The 25744-nt window shown below is 37.8% G+C and overlaps 1 protein-coding gene across 1 annotated transcript in view; it reads left to right on the forward strand.

The window, feature by feature from the left end:
* The window catches only part of VEGFD (vascular endothelial growth factor D), a 769460-nt gene that overhangs the window by 356034 nt on the left and 387682 nt on the right, over window positions 1-25744 (forward strand). Inside the window, exon 2 of the mRNA XM_044073078.1 lies at window positions 12122-12323. Within this exon, the coding sequence (XP_043929013.1) occupies window positions 12122-12323 (202 nt within the window). The remainder of the gene's footprint in view (window positions 1-12121; window positions 12324-25744) is intronic.

A 25744-nucleotide genomic window follows, 5' to 3' on the forward strand; every position in this document is an offset into this window, starting at 1 on the left:
TGTATAACTGGAACATACATGTTTAATATATGCACACTTCAAGGATTACTTTCAGCAGTCTGTAGTTATAGTGTGTATTTATTAGGACGTAGACTTAAATTTAATACTTCAGATAAAATAGTTGTATAATTGTGTGTTACATATGATGGTACTAATTTTATATCTTTTTTTTTTTCTTTCACCCCAAACGTTATCTCTCTTTTTTTATTTTCTATTATGTGTCATCAAAATGTCTCCATGTCATACATGTGCACCAAATCACTAAATGCTGCACAGAACAGTGAGGTAGGTCAGCCCCTGTGGATTAGCCTAACCCTACTCCACCAGCTCCAGCGCTGATGCCTAGCACATCTGGGACCCAACCTGGCAGCACTGCCTCTGCTGCCTCTGCACTACCTGCATCCTCAGGTAGTACTGCTCTGGTAGCTGGTGCAGTGGTACTCTCTAGGAGCAGTGACAGAGGTGGTAATTACATCACCTGCTGGGAGATTCCAGGGTAGGTGTGTAGGGTCATGCACAGTGCCACTGGTGTATGCTACACTGGATGGAGGGGATGTTCTCGCTCATGGTCCATAGGAGGATGAGATGCCAAGTACTCCAGCCACCAGTGGAGTAAGGGGACAGTGATGACAGTCCCATAGGTGAGGACTTGATTCTGACTGTCCCTATGTTTGATGGGCATAAGCCTCTGGTGTCCCCTCCCTCACCCCAGTCATGCAATCTCCCAACCTTTTTGTTCCTCACCATCCATATCTCATCTTGTTTGTCTTGTTTGCTTGCATTTGCTTCCTGACCTACCCAACTTACCTGACCCAGGAATACCCAAGTCCCTTACCCAGAATTACTGAATTTAAAAAAAATGTACACCAGTCCCACAAAAAAAAATATATCATCCCATACATAACTCTTCATTTCACACGTGTCTTCTTGACACACTTAATTCAGTCCAATTGACTGTACAACATGATTATGCTGTTGTCACCCCTCTCTCTGCTGGTGACAGTCCAAATTCAGCTAATATTCTGCATACATTGTCAGTTTTTACTGTTGAAGAAATTGATATCTATGGTTCTTACCTACCTCCTTGATGCACATTTCTGTATTGATTTTCTTTTGTTCTTCCCACCTACTTGCTCCTCATTTCACCACTTTCCTATCTACCTCATTTTAACAACTATAATCTGGTCAAAAAATAGAATCACACACAACACACATAAGTACCAGAAAAAGCAATGGATCCCTTCACTTTTTGGCCTCTATATTTGCACAGAGTTTGGCATCACACACCTCCGCTCAATGTTGTTTAACCACACTGTGCACTGCACTATGTCAAAACATATAATTTTTTCAGTAACTACTGCTAAATGTACTATAAAGAATAATGTCATTCCATTATCATTGATTATTTAAAAGTATTAGATACACCTGGATTTGAACCCAGTATCATCTGGCCTCAAAAAGAAATGTGTCAATGCATTTACACCTCCTGCTGAGCGATTCAGACACGGCCAACCTTTCATGACCCAGACAACAAACAGCGTTATTGTCCGACAAACAATTTTCCTGAAATGAAAAACACCGACAAGAACACGCACCATATCACAGTGGTAGTATCTAAAGTGCTATTTAAGAAAAAAAAATTTAGATAACAAAGAAAATGCAAAGCAAAATTACTGCTTTAGTGTGAAAATCTAGTGCACATTTTTAACAGTAATATCTCTAGTATAAGTAAATCTCAATTATGATACTGCTCACAATAAATAATATACAAATATTATTTGAATGAAAATTATTTATATTTGTGAACAAACATTTCAAGTGTATTGAGAAATGGTGCTTAGTGACCAAGTGCACAAGTAAGTGCACAAATATATCAATTTTAATATATCCACAATTAATTAGTCTCAGCAACAAGCGCTTCAAACTTCTCTGCACTCTGTTTCTCTCTGTTTTATATAATTAGCAAATGTATTTCATTGTTTTTTGGTTTTAGGGGAGGGTGGAAATTAAGGATGGATCCGCTGGCGTAGTTCATCAACCCTGTTTTGTTTTGTGCTTTTGCTAGCCGCTTGCATAAACCTATCCTCCTATGATGTCAGACAGATCAGTCGGGATTTCCACCCGATTTCGTGAGCACTTCGAATTTAGGGAAATGATAAAAATGCATTGTTGGCAAATTACATTTTCGGGCATCTAAAGTAGACTCCTCCTGCCACAGAGTCACCTAAGCAGCAGGCATGTTTCATACACTTAATTCTAACTCTCAGAATTTTAGCAATGCAGCTCGCATTTGCACACTGCTTAACTGTGTGCAAACAGGGAAAGTAATAGAAATGTGTATTTTGCATGCACAAACACTTTGCCAACCATCTAGAAAACCTGCTGTTCACTGCTACACTATGCAAAGTCCATATTACCATATATTATTGCTGTTTACTGTCTATTTACTCTTTATGCCATGAAACTGCATGTGTAAACATAACAAACTGAAGGCCCTATCTAACAACATGTCACATGTTTACAATGCAGCCATGTGCTGCCTCCCTCCATGCACTGCAACCCTAGTGTCTCCAGTAATTTTTCACAAATAAATCAACTACACTACTTAAATTAATATCAAATGTTGTGTGATATGCAATGCACATCAATCTGGTAACATGCAGAACTAGAACTATCTTCACATTTAAACATACCTACAGATCCATCAACTGACCCTGAGAACTATTGACTCACAAGCCTAATCAGCCTTATCTGCAAGGCTATGGAAAGAATCATCATAGACCGTATCCACAGGGACATAGGTGAACATCAACACTCTTGACCTGATCCATTTTGGCTTTGTAAAGGGTAGATCTTGCTTATTAAACCTAGTGGACTTCTTTGATAATGTCCCAAAAGCCCTGTATGAGGGAAAACAGGACATACCACCTATGTTGATTTAGCCAAGGCCTTTGACACAACACCCCATTCAGGTATCATAGAGAAACTCTCCCATCTGGGGATTAACCCATACATTACTAGATGGGTAGCCAACTGGATCACCAAAAGAACACACACAGTAGACCAGTTGTCAGTTACCAGTGGAATATCACAAGGATCTGTGCTGGGCACTCTACTGTTTGGAAACTATTTCTCTGAAGTCCAGATGAAGGTAGATGACCTATGGCTTGCCAAGTTTGCAGATGACTGTTAATAGGGTGCAGTCATATAGAGTCTCCCAATGATGTTAACATATTACAGAAAGGACCGACAAACACAAATGAATGGTGCCAAACTCACAGACTACTGAATTTTAATGCAGAAAAATGCCTCATTGTTCACTTTGGCAAAGAAGTATCCCTGATAATTATGATATACGTAACACCCCTCTCAGTTCAAACTTAGTGTGGGAACACAGGCTGGTTTCATTCAATAGTGGTAAGACACACATTCTACATTGCCCACATCATAAATAAGGGCATTGTGTCCAAGACCACTGAGGTCATAACTCGCTGTACTCGACCCTTATCAGACCGCTAAATGAGTACAATGCTCCCTTCTGTATGTACCTCACCAGACACCTGCAGCAAATAGAGACACCACAGAGGTTTCTGACCAAGAGAATCCAGGGCCTCCAAAATATGACATACATGGAAAGACTGAAAGCCTTGTCACTGTATTCAGTATCATATAAGCTGCTGAGAGGTGACCTGTGCCTGGACCCTGCTTTAATGGAAATGCTGAACATCTGCAAATCATATGGGACAAGAACAACTTGCTTCAGTGATCTCAACCTATCCTGTGACATAAACGTAACATACTGGAGAGACAGATATATCTCCCAGTGATTGTCGCACCTCTGTAATAGGCTTCCACTGCATGTGAAGCAATGCTCCTCAATGACTCTGTTTAACTGCAAAATTGACTACTGGATGGGTGATTGTAAATTCACCCTGGGGGTGGCACCTATGTCCCTCATGGACAGGTAATGTTGGTGCTGATCACAAAATTGCTCTGCTAACAATGACCATTTAACTTTGCTCAATAATGATACTTGAGTTATTATACAGCTAGGCTTGTAAAGGCAATAGTATCATTAGCTTAGTAACCTCCTTTGAACCTATGAAGCTATGAACCTGAGCAGGCCTCCAATCATCTTCTTCTCTTACATCCTGTGCTGATGTCATCCTCTGTAGGTTGGCCTTCAGCCTTGTAAAAGTCAGACTTGTGCCATGGTGCTGGTGTAAATTATTGTAGTCTGTGTACTTATGTAGGTGGGGGGGTTCTGTTCTCACTGCAGTCAATTGTGTTTGTGTGCATGCCTAGCCAGAAAAGCATAAGGTGTATCCTACAGTTAACCTCTCCAATCCCATGAAATGATGATATTTTGACACTTTCACATGCCTACACATCCATTTCATGCAGGACTCCTAACATCTTCTTCCCAGCATGCACTACTGATGTCATCCACTGTAAGTTGTCCTGCAGCCTTGTAAAAGTCAGACTTGTGCCATGGTACTTGCATAAATTACTGAGCTCTGCAGTCTGTGTACTTACATATGTTGGGGCTCTTTTCTTACTGCAGTGTGTGTGTGTGTGTGTGTGTGTGTGTGTGTGTGTGTGTGTGTGTGTGTGTGTGTGTGTGTGTGTGTGTGTGTGTGTTCACTTGCTTGACATTACAGAGAGCCTTTTACATCTGCATGTGGGACACTGTTATTACGATATTCTGCTCACCAGACACTGCTGATGTTATCAGCTATAAAGTGTTGTCTGAGACACTACAAGTCAGACTTCAGCTGTGGCACTTAGCTTAAATACAGAGTTCTGCAGTCTGTGTACTTAGGTAGGGGTTCTATTCTCACTGCAGTCAACTGGGTTGTGTGTGTTTCTGTAGTTGCTTGACATTACAGAAAGCCCTTTACAACAGCATATGGGACACTGCTATTACCATATTCTCCTCACCAGACACTGCTGATGTTATCAGCTCTATCTGATTTGTGGATGTGCACTATTCCTACCACGGCAAGGTCAGAGACTGGCCTGGAAGCCAGAAAGAAGTCACCTCATCCTGTAGGATACAGACTACAGTGACATGGCATTCATTCTATCCACATAAATCATGGCATGGTTTGTAGGCCCTGTGTTTTCTTGGTGAGACATCCCTGTGGTCTTTCCAGCTGCTGCACGTGTCTGGTGAGGTACATGCCAAAGAGAGCATTATACTCTATATTAGTGTTCTGTTGTGGTTCAAGTACAGTGCTGTAATATAATCCTCAGATCTGTATAAGGCGATATGACTTATGATGTGCACAACATCGGCTTTCAATACAATTGTGGACACTTTGTGGTTGAAGTTCAGATTGCTATGTACATGTGTTTCAAATGCTTACATCACTGGGTTTCTGCATAGTGGGACTGTTGTCAATGCTGTAATTAGCAGGGAATTCCACTTTGTAGAAGGATAAAGTAAAGACACATGTTTGCATTTATTTGTTGACTATGTAGCTTTGTCAGAAATCATTTGTCTGTGTTAGTTCCTTCTGTAGTATGTTATCATAGGTGGACTCAGTGATTTCACCCAATATGCAAGAATCAGCAAACGTAGTAAGCCAAAGGCCATATACTTTAGCCTGAACTGTCAAGAAATAGATTTCAAACAGTAAATAAGCCAAACATAAATCCCTGGGGTATGCCAATGGTGACAGCTCAACTGGTACTGTTTGATTCACCAACTTTCACAATATGCATTCTATCAGTGAGCCAACTGGTTACCCATCTAGTGTCATAAAAGTTAATCCTCAGCAGGGAGAGTTTCTCAGTGATACCCACATGGGGGGATTGTGTTCAAACTCTAGGCCTGATCATGATAGCCATTATGCACTGTCTTACCTTCATCCAGGCCTCTCACACAGAATCAATGGGCTGTGACAACATCACAGATCACCTATCATGTGACACATCATATACACCTTCTTGACATGGTTGAATACACACTTCAACATACCCTCCACACAGACTATGTTCCTGTAGAAGGGTATACATCAACATGCATCTATCTGAGCTGGGGAGGACACCACCCAATGCATGCATGTATAGACACATCCTGACTCTTCTCATCTGTGAGGTAGACCAACATGTCATCATGGACCTTTTCTAAATGCACACTTGTAATATCCCAGCTATGTGCAATAGACCTGTGTGAGTTGTTAATGCTACATCATGTCTGATGTCCTCAAAAGAGGTCACTGAAGGCATGCATGATGGCAACTCTATCATCCTTTTGAACATGACAAGCCCAAGACATTTGACACAAATCCACACTGAGGTAGGTATTCACCCAACACTGTCAGATGTGGCCATAAACACCTATATCGCCAAGTGGGGAGACCACTGTATCACATACATGTGAAGTGACCTATATCTCAGTTCGATTGATCAGGTCCATACATCAAGGCTGTCTTCTAGGCCCTTTCCTGTCCGTGATTTAAGTCCCAGAAATCACAAATGACATACACTTCCTGTGTCCAAACAGCTGTCTGAAGGACTACAGATTGTGGGGTTCATTGACTTTAACTGTGATATTAGTATAATACAGACAGTATCAACACATACCGAAGATTGCTGTTACAGCCATGACACCTGCAATGACGCAAAAACATGGGGGAATTTGTTGCATCAGGAAAACAAACACACAACCCAAGTATAATATTGACATCACACCCTATAATCAGACCAGTAGTTATGTGACCTGTGTCCTGGGGTAGATGGTAAGTAGAACATCCACCAGCATGTGGCCACAGTGCTGACTACTTCCTTGTATGTAACACAATTACTGAATATGTAAAGGACATCCACATCACAGGCCATAATACCTTCATAGTTCACAACCTTCTTCACACCAATAACTGAGTAAAATGCACAATTCTTCATGTACCTCACTACACATCTTCCAGTAATGTGTAACTGAAGTGTACCACCTCTGCCACAGTGAGCTGTCACACATCTTATTGGCCATACCTAGGTGTTCTTTTTGTGGCATAAACATTACTGCCTGATGGTGCAGAAGCCCCATGAAGTTGTTACACCAGGTGTTTGTGTGATACCTGTTCCAGTGATGCACACATACAGCTGTTTGATAACATTAATGGCATGGGTAACCTTTGTCCAAAAGGTGCCAGGAGCAAAAGGTTCACATCACAAAAATCAATTTATTGCACAAACCCACAAATAAAATGTAGAGATAAGCACTTTTGTCACAAATACTTGGATACTTCATCAGATAACTACAAAAAAATGAGGCTACAATTTAAAAATTTGCAACAAATCATGTTACAGAGTCTGCCAAAAATTTTAAAGAAACATTACCATTTTATACAAAATTACTTAAAACACAATATCCAAACCTTAAAAACATCACCTTCATACACATTAAATAATTACAAACATCTAAAAACATCTAAAACATATCATCTAAAATATGCTTTAAGTCTTAACAAACAGGAGATGGAAACTGTACAATTAGCGCCTGGTGCACACCTTGCATTTAATCTTAGTTGCCAGGCAAGCTCTTTTTTCTTCAGTAATATACCACAGAGACCACCCCTGCCACTTTCAATATGCTGCTCAACTGTGATAAATTTAAAAATATGATCAGAGTAAATATTAATGTGTTTAGCCACAGCATTTTTTTCATTATGCTTTTTTATATTATTCACCTGCCACTGTTAGAGCAAGCAATGGGAGGAGTACAGGTAGAGATGATGTAGTCTAATTTCTGTAGTTATCTGATGAAGTCTCTTAAGTATTTGTGATGAAAGTGCTGATCTGTATATTTTATTTATGGGTTTGTGCAATAAACCAGTTTTGTGGTTTGAATCTCTTGATGCTGGCACCTTTAGGATTTATCAGTCTGTATTTTCTTTGTTAGGTTATTAGTTTGTTTGTTTTATGGCTACTGGATTGCAGGATACCTCACAGCCACTTTTTAGTGATTCTGCTCTGGATGATGTATGATGTTCAGTAGCGAACCTCACCCTCCTCATCCAACAACTCTCTCAGAGAATGGACAGTTTACCATTAATGGACAATGGCCACTCAACACAACACAGAGGGTCTGTGCAATAAATTGATTTTTGTGGTGTGAGCCTCTTGCTCCTGGCACCTTTTGGATTTATCAGTTTGTATTTTCTTTGTTTGGTTATGGGTAACGTTTGTGACAGTTTGGATTGTGCTATCTATATATATATATATATATATATATATATATATATATATATATATATATATATATATGCCATGGACACCAGTCAACTAGCCTGTATTGATCATAATGTTGCATACAGGTATAGCAGTGTCCCTCCTAACACCTCCAGCAGATGTTACAGTGTCAAGACAGTGAGCATGATTACCCTCATAGATTGCAGACATGTGATAATAGTTGTACAAGTTTGTGCAGAATCGTCTCTGATCACTTTAAATTGCATATGTTATGTCAGAGACATAGGATAACTGGTGGTTATTATTCTGATATTGTCCATGATTGTGGATGCTTATTTTACTGTTGTCCATGAGCCTTTACCTGTGTCCCATGTGCTGGAAAATTCTGCTGAGATTTAGGCAAATCAGTTTGCACAGCTTTGCAATATGCACCCTACTCCATTTGTATATAACATCCTTGATATATATGTGTGTGTGTGTGTGTGTGTGTGTGTGTGTGTGTGTGTGTGTGTGTGTGTGTGTGTGTGTGTGTGTGTGTGTGTGTGTGTGTGTCTTTCGGCATTTCCTGGTTAGGCGTCGCCACAGCGGTAAGGATGCTTATCTCACACAGACATCTTCCCCACTGCTATGTCACCTTGTGTGACAGTCACATAATACACATTTTCACTGTGCAGTCCCTACTGTACCAAAATGACATGTGATTGGTGCTACTGCTGCAACTGTCTTCTGTTGGCATACCCTATTCTGCTTTACATTAGGTTGTTTCACATGTCTTCTTTCCCTGTGTTTATGCTTACAATTTCTTGTGTGTGCCCCTTTTCAATACACATATTACCCCTGAGTGTTTATTTTAAATGGCAGTCCATGAATTCATACAGATCATTTACAGAACTTCTGTACAGAATGCCAGGAATGGGATTTCACAATACTCTGCTCTGTATTCACTGTCCTGTACTGTGATTGGACCATATATGTAACTGTCATACCTCTCAACTGTCCAGATTTTCACAGAATGTCCAGATTTTTGCCTTATATTTTTGGTCTGTTCCTTATAAAATTTGTGGTTTTCTGCCATATCACTGGGATGATCTCAGGACTGATGTCACTCAGTAATTACATACATTTGAGTTTCAGACTTCAGATCCTTCAGAAAATGTATCTTAACACAAACCTTGTTATTCTAGCACATTTCTAAGTTTAAAAGAGCAAATGTGTAAAATCTGTCCCTATTTCTGGGTCATTGCTCCCCCCCCCATTTTGTTGGGCTTTGTCCAGATATCTTGCACTAAGAAATTAAGAGCTATGAGAACTATATATGTTAAGCCCTGGTGATCACTGTGGCATCCCATGCAAACATTCTAACCAACTATGCTCTAATGTAAACAGAATTGCTATCCATGTTGCATTACATGGTTTCCTGGCTGGCAACACTGTTGCTAGTCACAAAACCATGCTTATTTATGTTTTAACAGGGTGCATGGCATGAATATTCAATTAGTGCTGCTCCTCACCACACATTACAACACACACACATGTAAACTCCATGTAGGATTCCTACAAAGGTTACGTGGAGTTTATTAAATCCCAGGGATGAACTATTGAGAGATACTGAAGGCCTAGTTCCTGTGTTCAGTTTCCTGTAGACTCCTTAAGAGTGATTTGTGCCTTGCCTTGTAGGCCATTAGGGATCCTGCAGTACAATACCTATTATTTATCTACAAAGGAAAACATCCTGCAAACAGTAGAACCAGAGATCTAAACTAGCATCAAGAAATAAACAAATCACAGTAGAAAGAATTGTTATGCAATGACTACTGCTTCTCTAGAACAAATTTCCTCCAAATCAAGCAGTGAGGTACACTATCATCCTTTAAGTTGGAATAAACAAGTTGATGTGTATTCATAAATTTACCCCAGGTATGACTGTCCTTTTGCTCTTTGAAAAAAGGAGGTAATGTCTAAAGGTACTTGCAATGGGAAAATGGCCATATAGATTAGTTACCTTGTACAGTCTATGATTCTGTGATTTATTTTATATATATATATATATATATATATATATATATATATATATATATATATATATATATATATATATCTCATAAGGGCGTGTATTAATTCTTTAAAAAACTAACATATCTAACTGCAAGTGATCATGTGCAAATGCACAATCAACTGCATATCAAAAAAAGCAAACAAATTTAATTAAATATCTTTTTTACTGTACTCACCACACCCCATGCTAGTTTCATAGATATATAAATATATATATATATATATATATATATATATATATATATATATATGCCAAGTCTGAAACTGCAATGCACTAGGCAAAGGATAATTCCTTTATCCACAGTGAACCAGGATCTTGCACAGAAGTAAAAGCAGGTATATGTAATCCGCTGATTTACAATCATACAAACCATCTTTTTTTCTGTTTGACAACAAAGATGTTTCACAAAAGGAACATCAAACATTTTATATATAAGTGTATGTGTGTGAGTGTATGTGCATATATATATATATATATATATATATATATATATATATATATATATATATATGGTCCCCTTCACATGTTTGACATTTCAGAATGTCGAAGACCATATGGCTGAGACCATATGATCGACATTCAAAATGTCGACCATGCGGAACCAGCATCTGCAAACAGTGCGGAATGGAAAGATTTTCATCTTCTGCACTGTAGTACGATTTGGAAGTTAGTATATTTAAGTTCCGGGGAGCAGTGGGGGCATAGTGAAGGTAAGATTTTGTTGTGTTTTTTTTGTTTTTTTTGTATGGCCGACATTTCGAATGTCAAGTAGACCCATGTATATATATATATATATATATATATATATATATATATATATATATATATATAATATGTACGTACATATATATATATATATATATATATATATATATATATATATATATATATATATATATGTGTGTGTGTGTGTGTGTGTGTGTGTGTGTGTGTGTGTGTGTACACAAACCAAAGGAAAAAAGTCACACTAACCATTCAATAAAAACTGCATGAAAAACCCAAAGTTTTCACTGTCTGATACCTTAAACCTCTTGCAATGAATGCCCATGGGATATACACAAATGACCCCTTAAGGACCATATGCAAATACTAGGCTAAACACCCTTGTGGACCTTTTTATGCCTATCCAAGTTTTCTCATATTTGAGAATCACACCCTGTACCTTGTATGTGTGAGGTAAACAACGCAGGGTATATGATAAGGATATCAAGTGTTTCAGCTACACAACTTCTGAATGCTCATGACGTTTTACTATTTAAGTGTTTATGGCTACATTCAGGCCAGTAAAGCCAAGCCCCGCTAAATCTGGACATGCATATTTCAGCCTTTCTATTCACTTCATCAGCACAGCATTAATGGATTGGTATCCCATGTATCTTGCTTGATGGTCTCCTTTGGTTCTAAATTTTTGTTGCCCACCACACTGCATATTATTGACAACTAATGCTTTCAACACTGGTATGTAGTTTTTTTTTTCTCCCTGCATCTTAGTCCAAGGCAATGTCCTATTGTTGCACAGCACAGATAGCAAAGCAATGGAAATGATTTGTCCATCCAGTCATTGCTTATCATTATGGCCAACGTTGCATGGTTTGCCATGTTTCTAAGGGACAGAGCAAAGAAGGAACAAAAGAAAGAAAGAAAGAAAAGCAAAAAAAATACTGAACTTGATAGAAAAACTACAGATACTGAATTCCTCATGTTGTTTGCAACTAGATTCTTTAAAGAAATCAAGAAGTCTATTATTGAACTGCAGTTTAAGTACAAGAGATAATATATATATATATATATTGTTTTTTATTAGTCTGAGTTTTTATACTGGCTAAAGCAGATTCTGTACCAAGTGTTTTGCTTTTATTCATGAAACAGAGGGAGATGCATATTGATATGATTGAGAAGCTCCAAGCTGCAGGGAGCGTGGAAGAGCTACTTCAGATCACATACCCTGAGGACTGGAAGCTGTGGAAATGCAGGTTAAAGCTGAAAAAGCTTGCTTACATGGATTCGAGATCATCTTCTCATCGATCAACTAGATACGCTGCTGCTTTTCGTGACCTAGAGATTCTTAGTGGTAAGTTAGTTCTAATACTTAAAATGTAATGCATACATTCTGTTAACAAAATTTATTTATGATCATTTGTTTACTGGAATTGTCTTTAGAGGCCCAGTGAGATAGGCTCCTTTATGCACAAAATCAGACTACAAATTTTAAAAATAAGAATATTTGCATTATACAAAGAGTCAAGATACTGGGTTTACAATTTTGCTTAGGTAGTTCAGCAATAAATAATAAAGATTATGTTAGTTCTCTAATAATGTAGCATAAAAATGCAGATGAGCATCATATTGAGAAGTGCAGAAATATACAGAGGACTATCATCGGTAGTGGAGATATAAGCAGGATTTTCAAGCAGAAGATTAGGCTGTAGTAAGAAAGTGCCAGTAGTGGAGGATATAACGATAGGTGGTATTGCCAGCTATCGCAGGAGAAGTAGGGCAGTGGATGCTTAACATATGCCAACATAGCTAGCTAGAATTTTGTAAAGAATTATATGGCATTTGTATATCAAACTGATTTGTACAGATGCTTGCACTGGAAAATGTATTTGCAATGCTGCTTGTATTAAAAAGTGTGCCAATAGTGAGTCATGCTAGACAGAAAGAAAAATGCACCTGTATGTCAGACTGTATTATAACTGTGAAAATTAATATATTGTAACAGAGGATACTGGAACAGAAGAGGTTAATCTCAGTCCAGCTAACTTTGAAAAATAGTTTGAAATTAAATGACTTAATTAAGGCCATTAAGATTGCATGCCACAGCTCTCAATGCAGCCAGAGACAAAAGTCTGTACTAGGAAGCCTTCTGTGTTGTCTTTAGCAATGAACTAATTGCTACTCTGGAAGGGTGGAAGTTTAAAATTGTTTTATGACTTCCAGAAGCTGCAATAGATCTTGGCAAAGCTGTGCGTGTGTGTGTGTGTGTGTGTGTGTGTGTGTGTGTGTGTGTGTGTGTGTGTGTGTGTGTGTGTGTGTGTGTGTGTGTGTGTGTGAGCTGCTTGGAACAGGGACACAGAGCACTGGTTTCACAGCAAAAGTGGTAGAGGACTTGGATCAGATAATCTGCTGAGGACTCAGCTCTACAGCTTTGCCAGTGGGGAGTCTTATTGGGGATCTGGAGATAGAGACAGAGAGAGAGGGACATCCAGGACCCAGACTGTGTTCCCTGTCACACTTAAGGGAAATTGTGCTTGATTCAGAGAGCTGTATCTGGAAATACTGTGTGTATCTATCTTTGTTCCAAGTGAACATCCCTCACTGGTGTCAGTAGTGAGGATTCAGGTTCCTTGATTCCTGGCCCTGATGAGGGACGACACAGATGACATGACAGGAGAAGACAGAAATTAGAAATATGAAGATAGTAGTGAAGCTAGTGTTGGGATTTGTGGCAGAGAAGAATAGGTCAGGAGTGTGAGGCACAAACATAACCAGGAGTCGGTATGCTTTTGTTTAAGTTGTGTATTACAGTCACTACTGCTACTTATTTGTTTGAGGTTTACAGGAAGAGAATTCCACATTTTGGAGATGTATGTAGAGTGCAAGGATTTTCCAAATGAATTGTTAGATTTGGTAATTAGGAGTAGGAATTGTTCTTTGGAGCTAATAGGCCTGTTTGGGGTGTAAGGTAGAAGGATATTGGATAACACAGGACATTGTTGAGGTTTGTTAATACATTTATAGGCAAGTGCTAGTTGGGTGAACTGCAGGAAATGAAGGAACTCTAACCAAGACAGCTGTTTTGAGGATAGGCAGTGGTGGGGTTTGTTATGCATATTTGTTGCACATCTAGCTATATTATTGTAACACTGATCCATAAGAAGAAGTAGAGAGATTGTAGGTTAGTATGTGTAGATCAAAGTGTATGTGCTGTAGCTTTAAGAAGCATGTCAAGGGCTGACTGTGCCCATATAAGTACAGGGCACATGCTATTCCCAGTGCCATTTTGAGAGAGCAGCCAGAGACTGAGCATGTATGATTGCAGTAGTTAGATTGTATATAAGTTACTTAAGTTAAAGTCAGTAAACTTTTATAATGATGTGTTTGTATATAATAAAGCTGCTTGAACAAAACCCACAAAGACTCTTCTATTGTGTCCCAAGTAGGAGAGTGACATGGTGTCAGAACTGGGATTGCAGAGAATGGTATTGAAGCCATGAGGTGCAGACATGACAGTGAAGGTAAACTGAGAGAAACGAGCATGACAAAGAGCCAGAAAAGAATCAAAAGTAATGAGAATATGCATGAATTTTTTATTTTATAAAAAATGGTAAAACGGAGCATTACAAGGGCACAGATCACATTATTAAACAAGAGGAAGGCACAAAAGGTTTATTAACTAAAGAGAAATCTTTACAATTGAGATATTTGACAAAACGATTATCAGAAAAGCAAAATGAGTATGTTTAAAGCAAAATGAGTGTGTTTAAAGGCAAAATGGACATGTTTAGAGTAATAACAAGCACAAGAAAAGTGCAAAGGGCATGAAAAGAGATTAAATGAGCAAAATAAATATAATAAGGGAAATAAAAAAGGTGCACATTAAGTGTAAATATAGCAAAGGGACTGCATGTTTTTTGGCTAAGTGCTGTGTTTTGGCATAACTACGACTTTGTATTGTATCGAGGGCATAACTAGAGTTATTCGAAGTACCTCAAAGTGTGTAAAAGTGCTTTCAGTGTGTACTTATTACTGTGCATGTATTCTGAAGAGTTTGTATGTGTGCAAAGTGCAACTATTTTTGAAGTGCAGTCAAAGTATAGCCATTTCAAAAAGTTTCTTATGCTGGGAGTGTCTATTCACAAACTGCCGCCATTAAAGAGTGTTTCTTGCACTGTAAAGAATTGCTTAGCAAGCTACCACCATTTTGGGGAAATTTCAGTGTGCCATGTACAATTTATTTGCAAAGTGCAATTACTTCAAAATGTTATTGACTCTGAGCTCCACTTGCTCAGTTCATTTGCATTGTGCAGTTATTTTAAATATTTCTTAAAATGATGATAAATTACTTTTACAGTACAGTAATTTCAAGAGTATTACAGTGCCTGAGAGACTTATTTCACAAAGTTCAGTTATACAGAGGCTTACTCTGCCATTGAGCAAACTTACAAATACTGGCATAAATTTCTGGCATATGTGTATGTGTTCATGTTTATTTGCAAAACCCTTCACTGACGTGTTAATATGGCAGATGGATTTTGAAAGCCCTTACCACTTGTATTTTATCAGAATATTGCAGAGAATTGGAGAATATTTGAGCAAGAGTACAATATTTTTATACAAGCAGCTTATTCAGATAAAGATGCACACAACAGGCCACTAATTTTGCTTAACCTAGCTGGGTCAGAGGCCATAGAAAGAGAGTATTCATTTGTGTATGCACCAGCCATATATGAGCGAGAAGGTAAAACTCATCGTATTGTTGTACAGGCTGAATCAATAGAGGACCCCAACTGTTTGAAGCACGAGTTCAGAGAAATGTGTAACCCCCGGACAAGTATTAGATTAGAGAAACATTTGTTTTATGTAAGAGATCAGGAAACCAGGGAAAACTTTTGCAGCTTATACAACTGACCTGAGAAACAAAGCCAAAGTGTGTCGGTTTGGTGACTTAAAAGATGAGTTAATAAAGGACAGGCTTATGTGTGGTATTAATATTGCTGCTGTGAGGATTTTGCTTCATAACAGTGATTTAACATTGTGTAAAGCCATTGAGATCTGTCAAATCCATGAGGTGACAGAGAAACACACAAGTATGCTTGCGAGTGACAAGAGCATGGTTTCAGCAGGCTCCAAGCAAATGTAGATAGCATGCAACACATGGCAAACTGAAGCAGGCCTAAGCACATGGCAGCCACAACCCCTGCTTATTCACCAGTGAAACCACTTAGCTTACCAGCAAGGTCTAACACTAGTTCAGTTAGAGGAGTATACTCCTCAGTGCAGTACAAGCATGAATCAGCAAAACCCAAGTCCAGCTTTATTGTTAACTGTCGCAATTGTGGTGCCAATCATGAGTCTAGAAGAGAGCAATGCTTAGCATTTGGTCAGCAATGTCACAAGTGTAAAAAATGAAACCATTTTCAAAAGTTTTACAAATCAAGTAAACCCTGCACAGTTGCAAGAAAGGTCACACAAAAAACAAGTTGATCGAGTAGACTGCAACTCCACTTCCTATGTAGATGGTGTATCAGTAATTAGTGAGAGAGTTGATGATTTATTGGCAAAGAGTAAAGTGTTTTGTACAGTCTGGATCAATGGTAAATCCATAGAGCTTAAGGTAGACACTGGTTCAAAGTGTAATGTTATATCAGTGGACACATTTACTAAAGTGAGAACTAATGAACAACTCAGTGAGGCCAGTAGTGCGAAACTTGTTGCTTGTATAGGTGAAGAAATTCAGACCGAAGGCTTAGTGATGCTTTCATGTTATTTGTCAAAAAACTGTTACAACTTGTTATTCTATGTAGTCAGAAGGCCAGTACAGTCTTTATTGGGTCTCAAAGACAGTTTTAGAATGAATCAGCTTTCTTTTACAAAAGAAGTCCATCACATAAGTGTATATCCTAGTTTTAATTTTTCTGTAGCCATATTCTCAGAACATGCAATGTTTTCGATGAGAAGTTGGGCAAACTTCCAGTTGTGTATTCCATGAAGTTAGACCCAGAGGTCACTCCAGTAGTTAGACCAGCAAGAAGAGTTCCAATAGCCATGCAGGATAAAGTTAAGGCTCAGTTGGATAAAATGGTATAGCAAGCTATAATTTGTCCAGTTACAGAACCAACTGAATGGGTGTTGCCTATGGTAGCAGCTCACAAAAAAGGCTCAGACAAAATCAGAATATGTATTTGTTAGATTTTATTAATATTAGTCTGAAATTAATTAAAGAAAAGGCTTGCTTAAATGCAGAAACAGAGTTTAGTAATATGTGATCAGCAGTCATACTAAATGACCATGGCTTGGAAAAGGAATCTGCTGAATGGACATTTTTCCCTTACAGACTCAAACAGGATGTATGCAAGAGCAAAAATACAAAATCTGCTTTTAAAGAATGGACATTTTTCCCTTACAGACTCAAACAGGATGTATGCAAGAACAAAAATGCAAAATCTGCTTTTAAAGAACACTGACATGTTATTCTGCATATAAAAAATGGACACAATATGTTTCCTAAAATAACAGGATGGACACAATATGTTTCCTAAAACAACAGGATATGTTTATGACACTGTGACAATGTGTTTTCTCAAAAATATGTTTTTCTGCATGAAAAACAGGATATGGCACAAGAACAGATGTTTTATACAAAGATCCAAATAAAATACAGGATGTTCACACTGTCAGAAAAGCTGATCTCTGACAATGTGTTTTCTCAAAAATATGTTTTTCTGCATGGAAGACAGGATATGCTTATCAGCATTGGCACAAGAACATATGTTTTTATACACAGATCCAAATAGAATACAGAACAATGTGTTTCCTCAAAAATATGTTTTTCTACATGGACATCAGGACACTGTTACAGGATATTCACACTGTCAGAAAAGCTGGTCTCTTACAAGACATTGTTAAACAAGGAAGCTTAGTATTGTTTCTACAGGACTAAAACTGTATATAAAGAGCTGTATAAATCCAGTTATGTTAGAGGTATGATAGGGACACAAGTCCTAAGGTAAATGTTATATCTCTCACATCATCTGTACTATATGAGAAGTAAAGTTGGAACAGTACTTTTAAGCTGCAACGTGGTTCCGTTTGATTTATTATAAAAAGTTATTTGTTACTGCTCTCTAAAGTTGATGCTGCAAAGTATATTCTCTCATCAGTGTATATTCTGCAAGTTTCTGTATGCAACAGACTGTGAATGCAAATATAACCAGACTTTAAATTTTAGCAGAATCCAGCCAGCAAGACTGAGTGTCTTAAGAACACTGCAAATCCATCCCACAGCAAGTAAGCTCCAGCAAGCAGGCAAGCAGCAATAAGAGCTCAATATATTTTTTTCAGTATTGACCCAAGAGATTTGAACAAAGCATTGAAGAGACCACATCATCCAATACGAACAGCCAAAGAGTTGCAGCTCTAATATGGAATGCCACTGTTTTTTTCTGTCTTGGATGCGAAAAGTTCATTTTGGAAAGTAATGGTTGATTGCAAATCCTCATTACTAACCAGTTTTGGTACCCCATTTGGCAGATACAGATTCCTAAGGATGACATTTGGAATAAATTCTGCAAGTGAAGTCTTCCAGAGTGCAATGGAGCACATTTTTTTGGGTTATCCTTGGGCCATAATAGTAGATGATTTACTGGTTGGAGGTAATGGTGAAGCAGAGCATGACATAAACCTAAAGAGAGTTCTAGATGGACCATGTGAAGTAAACATGAAGCTCAATCCTCTCAAGAGCAAATTCAGACTACCAGAAGTTTATTTAGGCAAGTTTATACCAGACTTCAGTGAGTTGACAGCACCTTTAAGAGGGCTAATGCACAAATATGTTGCATGGTCATGGTTAGAACAACAGCAGAAGGCATTTGAAGACCTTAAGCAGAAAACTGTCACCCCCACCTACATTAAGATACTATGATGTGACTAAACCAGTCACTCTTTCCTGTGATGTTTCAAAATTTGATCTTGGCACAGTTATTCTTCAAGAGAGCAGACCAGTAGCCTATGCATCTAGAACACTTACCCAAACTGAAATGCAATATGCTCAAATTGAGAAAGAAATGTTGGCAGTAGTATTTGCATATTCAAAGTTTCATGATTATATTTATGGTCAAGCTATTTAGATTGAAACTGGCCACCAACCTCTAGTTACTATTCTAAAGAAACCTATGCACTTAGCTCCAGCGAGATTACAAAGAATGATGCTTAAATTGTAAAAGTACAACTTCAAAATGGTCTATATGAAAGGCAAACTACTTTATCTGGCTGATACCTTATCCAGATCACCCAGAAATACAATGGAACAGCTTGACGCAGAGAATCTTGACTTTGATGTGATGGCAGTGCATGATTTCTCTACCACTAGGCTTGATGAGCGCAGTGGTGCAGCAGTTAACATGGTTGTCTCACAGCAAGAGGTTCTCTGGTTCGATTCTCAGCTTGGGTGCCTTCTGTGTGGAGTTTGCATGTTCTCCCTGCGTTCTCATGGGTTTTCTCTGGGTACTTCGGTTTCCTCCCACAATCCAAAGACGTGAATTTGGAGCATTTCTTCCCAGGCCTCCGCTGAAAATAGACTCTTTCCTAGTTGGACTTTCCCTGTCAGCAAAATGATAAATAAATAAAATCACACAAAGACTGTTCCAATTTTGAAAAAGCTCAGTCACTAAGACGTGAATTTGGAGCATTTCTCCCCAGGCCTCTGCTGAAAATAGATTCTTTCCTAGTTGGACTTTCCCTGTCAGCAAAATGATAAATAAATAAAATCACACAAAGACTGTTCCAATTTTGAAAAAGCTCAGTCACTACATTAATTTTGGATGGCTGTCAACGCAATCTAGTGTACCACCTGAAGTGCAAACATATTTTCCTTACAGAGATGAAATGTTGATGGAAGATGGCATTATTTTCAAAGGTCTTAAAGTTGTTGTTCCTGCAACCTTACAACAATAATATATCCATATTTGCATCACGGTCACCCATGTTCCACATCCACTTAGAGAAGAGCGAGAGAATTAGTATTTTGGCCTTCATTACTGAAAGACATTGATAAAGTACTTTTTTATTGTTCAGTATGCAATAATACTATACCCCATTTGCAAAGAAAACCACTGATATCTTTGAGTGGGACAATCAACATTACTTAGTATTAGTAGACTTTTATTTGAATTGGTTTGAGATTGACTTAGTACCTAAACTAACATCCACTACTGCTATTTCTAAGTTGAAACGTCAGTTCTCTGTCCATGGTAGTCCACACAAAGTTATCTCTGACAATGGTACTCAGTTTACTAGTCAGTTGTTTCAGAAGTTTACAAGAGAATGGGACTTTGTACATGTTACTAGCAGTCCTGAATATCCACAGTCAGATGGACTGACTGAATGTGCAGTGCAGAGTGCAAAGCAATTACTTGAAAGGTCAAAGCATGACAATGCTGATGTCTTTTTGAACCTACTTAATCTCAGAAATATACCCCGTGATGATATACTTGGCTCTCCTGCTCAAAGACTTCTATCCAGGCAAACCAGAACAACACTACCTATTACTTCCATTTTATTGAGGCCTAAAGCTAAGAACAACAAAACCATCAAGACTCAATTATTCAAGAAGCATTCTATCCAGAAGCCCAGTTATGATAAATCAAGCAGATTTCTTTGTCCGTTCAGGGAGGGAGAGACAGTAAGGATATAAATGGTGAAAGGTTTCAACCAGATTGGTCAGGTTACAGGCATGTGTGTCGAGCCAAGATCCTACCTTGTAGAATCTGAGGGTGTGGAGTACAGGAGAGATCACAGGCATCTTCTTCCTGTACCAGAATCATTATTGCAGCATTGTTCCTGTAATACAGACTGAGATCTCAGTATGAACCAGATATTGTTCCCATCCCAGAGTGTATTTCAACCTCTACTTCCATTTCTGAGGATGTTCCAAATACTTCCATGGTTGAACATTCTATAGAGACAACTACAGTTGCTAAACCCAAATCCCAGTTTTATGTCACATGATATGGTCGAATATCCAGGCCAAGTGTGAAATACACAGCAACATGAACATAACTGTATATTTGTACCTAGTCTTGTATAAATGCATGACAAAGAACTACCTGTGATTTCTGCATGCCAAATAGATTTATAACATTGCATGATCTATTTCTCAAAGAGGGAGGATGTAGATCAGAGTGTATGTGCTGTAGCTTTAAGAAGCATATCAAACACTGAACATGCACATATAAATACCGGGCACGTGCTATTCCTAGTGCCATTTTGAGAGTGTAGCCAGAGAGTGAGCATGTATGATTGCAGTAGTTAGTTTGTATATATGTTACTTAAGTTAAAAGTCAGTAAACTTGTATCATGATGTATTTGTATATAATAAAACTATATGACAGCAGTATACGGTAGTCTAACCACGTTCAATGTGCAGCAGGTCAAAAAAGTTCAAGTAAAACACTCACAACGTCTCCAAAGTCCAATGTGCAGCAAATCAAAAAGCAGTTGGAAAAAATCACTCACAACGTATCCAAAATATAAGAAAATATTTAATCCATGGAAAAAGAGTAAGCGCTTTCCCATAGGATCACCTACGCTTCCTCAGACATAAAAACTTACTAAAACTCTCCCACTTTTAAACCCAACAAGGCGGGAAGAGTGCACTAATTAATTAAACAATCATTCAATCAAAGTCATTTACTGTTCAAATTTCAAGATAATGACAAATATTGCAAGTACTGTGTAAACAGCCTCCTGAATATGAACATAACTTACTCATAACTTATAGTAAATATCAATCTTACTGCACGAAGCATATTCCTAGTCATCACGCTAATAAAACATTTTCATTAAGCCTTAAAACCAAAACAATCGTAGATTCGTAAGTTTCATCAATAGCAAACATTAAAGTATATACAGACCATATAAAAGGCATCAACTTTAAAGTTACTATTAACATTTCTAAATGCATCTGTTTATAACCTACGTACATAAAAATTAAAATAAACTCTGAACAAATAAATAACTGTAAAGCAGTTTATGTATAGTGAAAATCCCTTGATAACAAAGTCGCTAGTTATGTCATATTGAAAAATATGCATTCAGCAGAAATATTCATGCTGACAATCAGGATGTTCAAAGCTGTCATAACTGACATAAAAACATAAGGCATGTAATCGCAGTAGCTAGCATTATTAGAACTTACTATGTCATAACTCTGATAGTGGAACGCACATTTCCAAATATTTAGTATGATAGGCTCCTTACTAAAGATTGTGTGTGAATAAAAATAAAATCTTGCCGTTGCTGATGTATTGCGCAGTCACGTCACTACGCATACTAGCGTGCAACCTGTAGTGTGTTCCATCAAAGCAATATGCCCATCATAGTGGCGTTACTCTAAATTCCTTCTTTTGTCTACATTAAAATTTATATCACAACAAGGGGTTCTAAAGTTACGCCAATATATATCAAATAGTTAATAAAACAGTTCTTGTTGATGAGCTGGAACATAAAAAATTTTTCGACAATGGAACAAGTTCTTATCACATCAAATATACTTAAAAAATATATATAAAGAGTCTGTTTTTAAAAGGCGTATGCGCTTAAGCCAATTGACCGGGCAAACAGGGACTAAATCACTAACTTTATTTAATTCTTTATTCACGCGTCTGGAATGAAGCGTGAAATTAATACAGTATGCAATATCTAACAAACTAATTGTTCCCTATACAGATGAATGTCAGTATACAGGACATAGCAATGGTAAATGAAACTGATGAGAAAACTAAACACATGACTAGAGCCCTTAGTACATAAACACTTATAGGCGGCTATAATAAAGATACTCTATAATAAAACCTGTATATAAGTGAACCTCTACATCATCATTAGGGCCAATACTAATGGAGTGTATGGTGTGGGCTATCAATAAAGATATAATATGACGTCTGACAAACATGTCCATAGTGTCAATATGGATGCTGACATGTAAATATATACAAGAACTGAACTATCTTGAACACTCTGCATACAAAACCAACATTGCTTGATAATAAAATATATGGGCATATATCATTTATGTAAAAAAGGGCTCATATTTGTATACATCGTTGAGAATCTCCAGCTCACATGCATATAATTAGCAACAAAAACCAAATATCACTTTAGAAAACAAGACGTTATTAACATTATTACGTTGAGAGGTACTCATATGCTAACACAACTCAACTAATGTCCATATGCTCAAATAACTGAATTGGGATTAGCCAATCCATGGACAGTAATAATGATACAAGGAAGCTATTCAAAGTGCTGAAAAGTATAAGGGTTATAGTATTTCGACCCCTACTTCATCTCACGCAATGGGAAACCTATGATGCCTACGATCGGGTATATTTATAATATAGGCTTGATAGTAATAAAATTATTCAAGCCTGGATATAGATGTGCCCTCATTCTCAGGATCCAATTCAATTCAGCCTTAGCTAACATATTGGCTGAATCTCCACCTCTATGGTTCACCATCACAATCTCTAATACCCGAAACTGAAAAGACAGATGTGTGGGGTGCTCTGTCAAGTGCTTAGCTAGGGCATTGTTCTCATTGCCCTTCCTGATGTCATATATATGGTTGTAGATTCTGTCACTGAGTTTCCTTTTAGTGAGGCCTATGTAGAAGGCTGTGCAACTTAAACAATGGGCAAGATATATCACATTTTTGGTGTCACAGGTGGCATGAAATTTAGGCGAAAACCTGAAATTCATGTAAGGATGTAAATAATCCTGGACAGAGGAAATATACTTGCATCTATTGCAATTATTACATGGGTATGTTCCCAGTTCCAAATTATTGCAGTTAGTGCTGTAAGCCCTAGATACTAAATTATTACATAGGACCATTTTCAAGTTGTTACAGTTTCTATACAAAAACCGTGGTCTATTACCTACAATCTCCCTTGTAACAGTATCTAATGTTAGCATGTTCCAGTTACGTGTAACTACCTCTTGAATTGATTTTACATCACTGGTGTATTTAACAATATACCTGAGTGAGTCGGATGTTTGTGCTTTAAACGAAGTCCTGTTCACATGGTGTCGAGAATATGTGGCTACATTGGTTTCAGGGTTCAGAACCATATTTCTGATATCCTTAACCATACTGGGTTTATAGCCTCTATCTCTAAATAAAGATTCCATCAAATCAGCTTCTTTCTCCAACACTGATTGATCTTTACATAACCTTCTCAGTCTAATAAACTGGCTTTTGATGATACCAAAGAAAACATGCCTGGGATGCATGCTTTCATATCTAAGTATCGAATTCCTCCAAACGGGTTTTCTGTATAGGGTCGATGTAACCTGTCCATTCTCATTGATGTTGAGTGTCACATCTAAAAAGGGAATGGAAGAAGTAGAATACTCCTGTGTAAATGTTAGGAAAGTAGTGGTTGATTCTATCTCTGACCAAAATAACTTAAAGTCAGTTTGTGTACCTTCCCAAATAATAATGATGTCATCTACAAAACGTTTATACATTTTCACTAGTTTAAACATGGTATGTGTGAATACATGGTCTAACTCTCATTCAAGGACCACTAGATTGGCATAAGAGTTAGCACAGGGTGTGCCCATGGCAACACCCCATTTCTGTAAATAACTCTTATCTTTGAATATAAAGATGTTATTATTCAATACCAAATCTAGGAGTTGACAAATAAGTAAATTCCTGTCTTTACTGTATGTAGATTTTCTGGCAAGTATCTCATGAATGGATTGTATCCCTACTTCATTTGGTATGCAGGTGAACAAATTTTTGACATCTAAGGTAATCAGCAAGTATTCATATTGATCAACATCAAGTATTATATTCCCTATACAGTCTAAAAGCTGATACGTATCCCTAAGTATGGAGGAAAAAGACTCTACAACAGGTCTCAGTAAGTATTCAATGAAGGCTGAGATGTTATAAGTGGCCCATCCTTCACCCGATACAATGGGTCTCACAGGTATTGGGGTGATGTTCTTATGTATCTTTGGCAATCCCTTTATGATTGGAATAATGGGATTCTCAACATAAAGGAAATCATGAATTTCCTTACTTATCTGTCTGCACATGACCAAATCTTATAAATTATCATGTATATTATGGACTATACGATCTATGTCTTGCGTATATATTTCTTTATATGTATTGACATCAGAGAGCATGGATAGCATGGTAGCGATGTAATCAGTAGTATTCATTACCACCATCCCACCACCTTTATCAGCTGGTTTCACAGTGATATCTCTCCTATGTTTAAGCCCATTCAATGCCTTGTTTTCAAGTAATGTCAAGTTGTGATATGTAGGCTTGTTGCCTTTAGAAGAAAAGAGCTCATAGAAATCATTATCACAGGCTTTCAAGAAGCACTCTACATGACTAGGCATATTCGGTATAAAAGTACTCTTCGATTTAAACTGAAAAGTTGAAATGTCACATGTATTGTCATTCGGTTGATCTCTAAATAGCAATTTCAGTGACAATCTACGGCAAAACAACCTTAAATCGATGAGTGTCTCACTCAGAATGCCAGTAGTAGCTGGAATAAAATTAAGACCTTTACTTAATAAGCTGGTTTCAGTGTCATCCAAATCAAAATCAGACACATTATATACCAAACTAGTCAATGCCTTGCTCTCCTTGTCTGTCCAAACCTCTCTCCTGATGGTTTCCTTTTCCGTGGGCCTCTGCTGTTGGATCGCCCTCTGTTCTGATGGTTCTGTTTGACCGGGTAG

This window comes from Protopterus annectens, chromosome 5.part1 (genome assembly GCF_019279795.1).
Source record: "Protopterus annectens isolate FY-2018-M chromosome 5.part1, PAN1.0, whole genome shotgun sequence".
Taxonomy (NCBI): Eukaryota; Metazoa; Chordata; order Ceratodontiformes; family Protopteridae; genus Protopterus; species Protopterus annectens.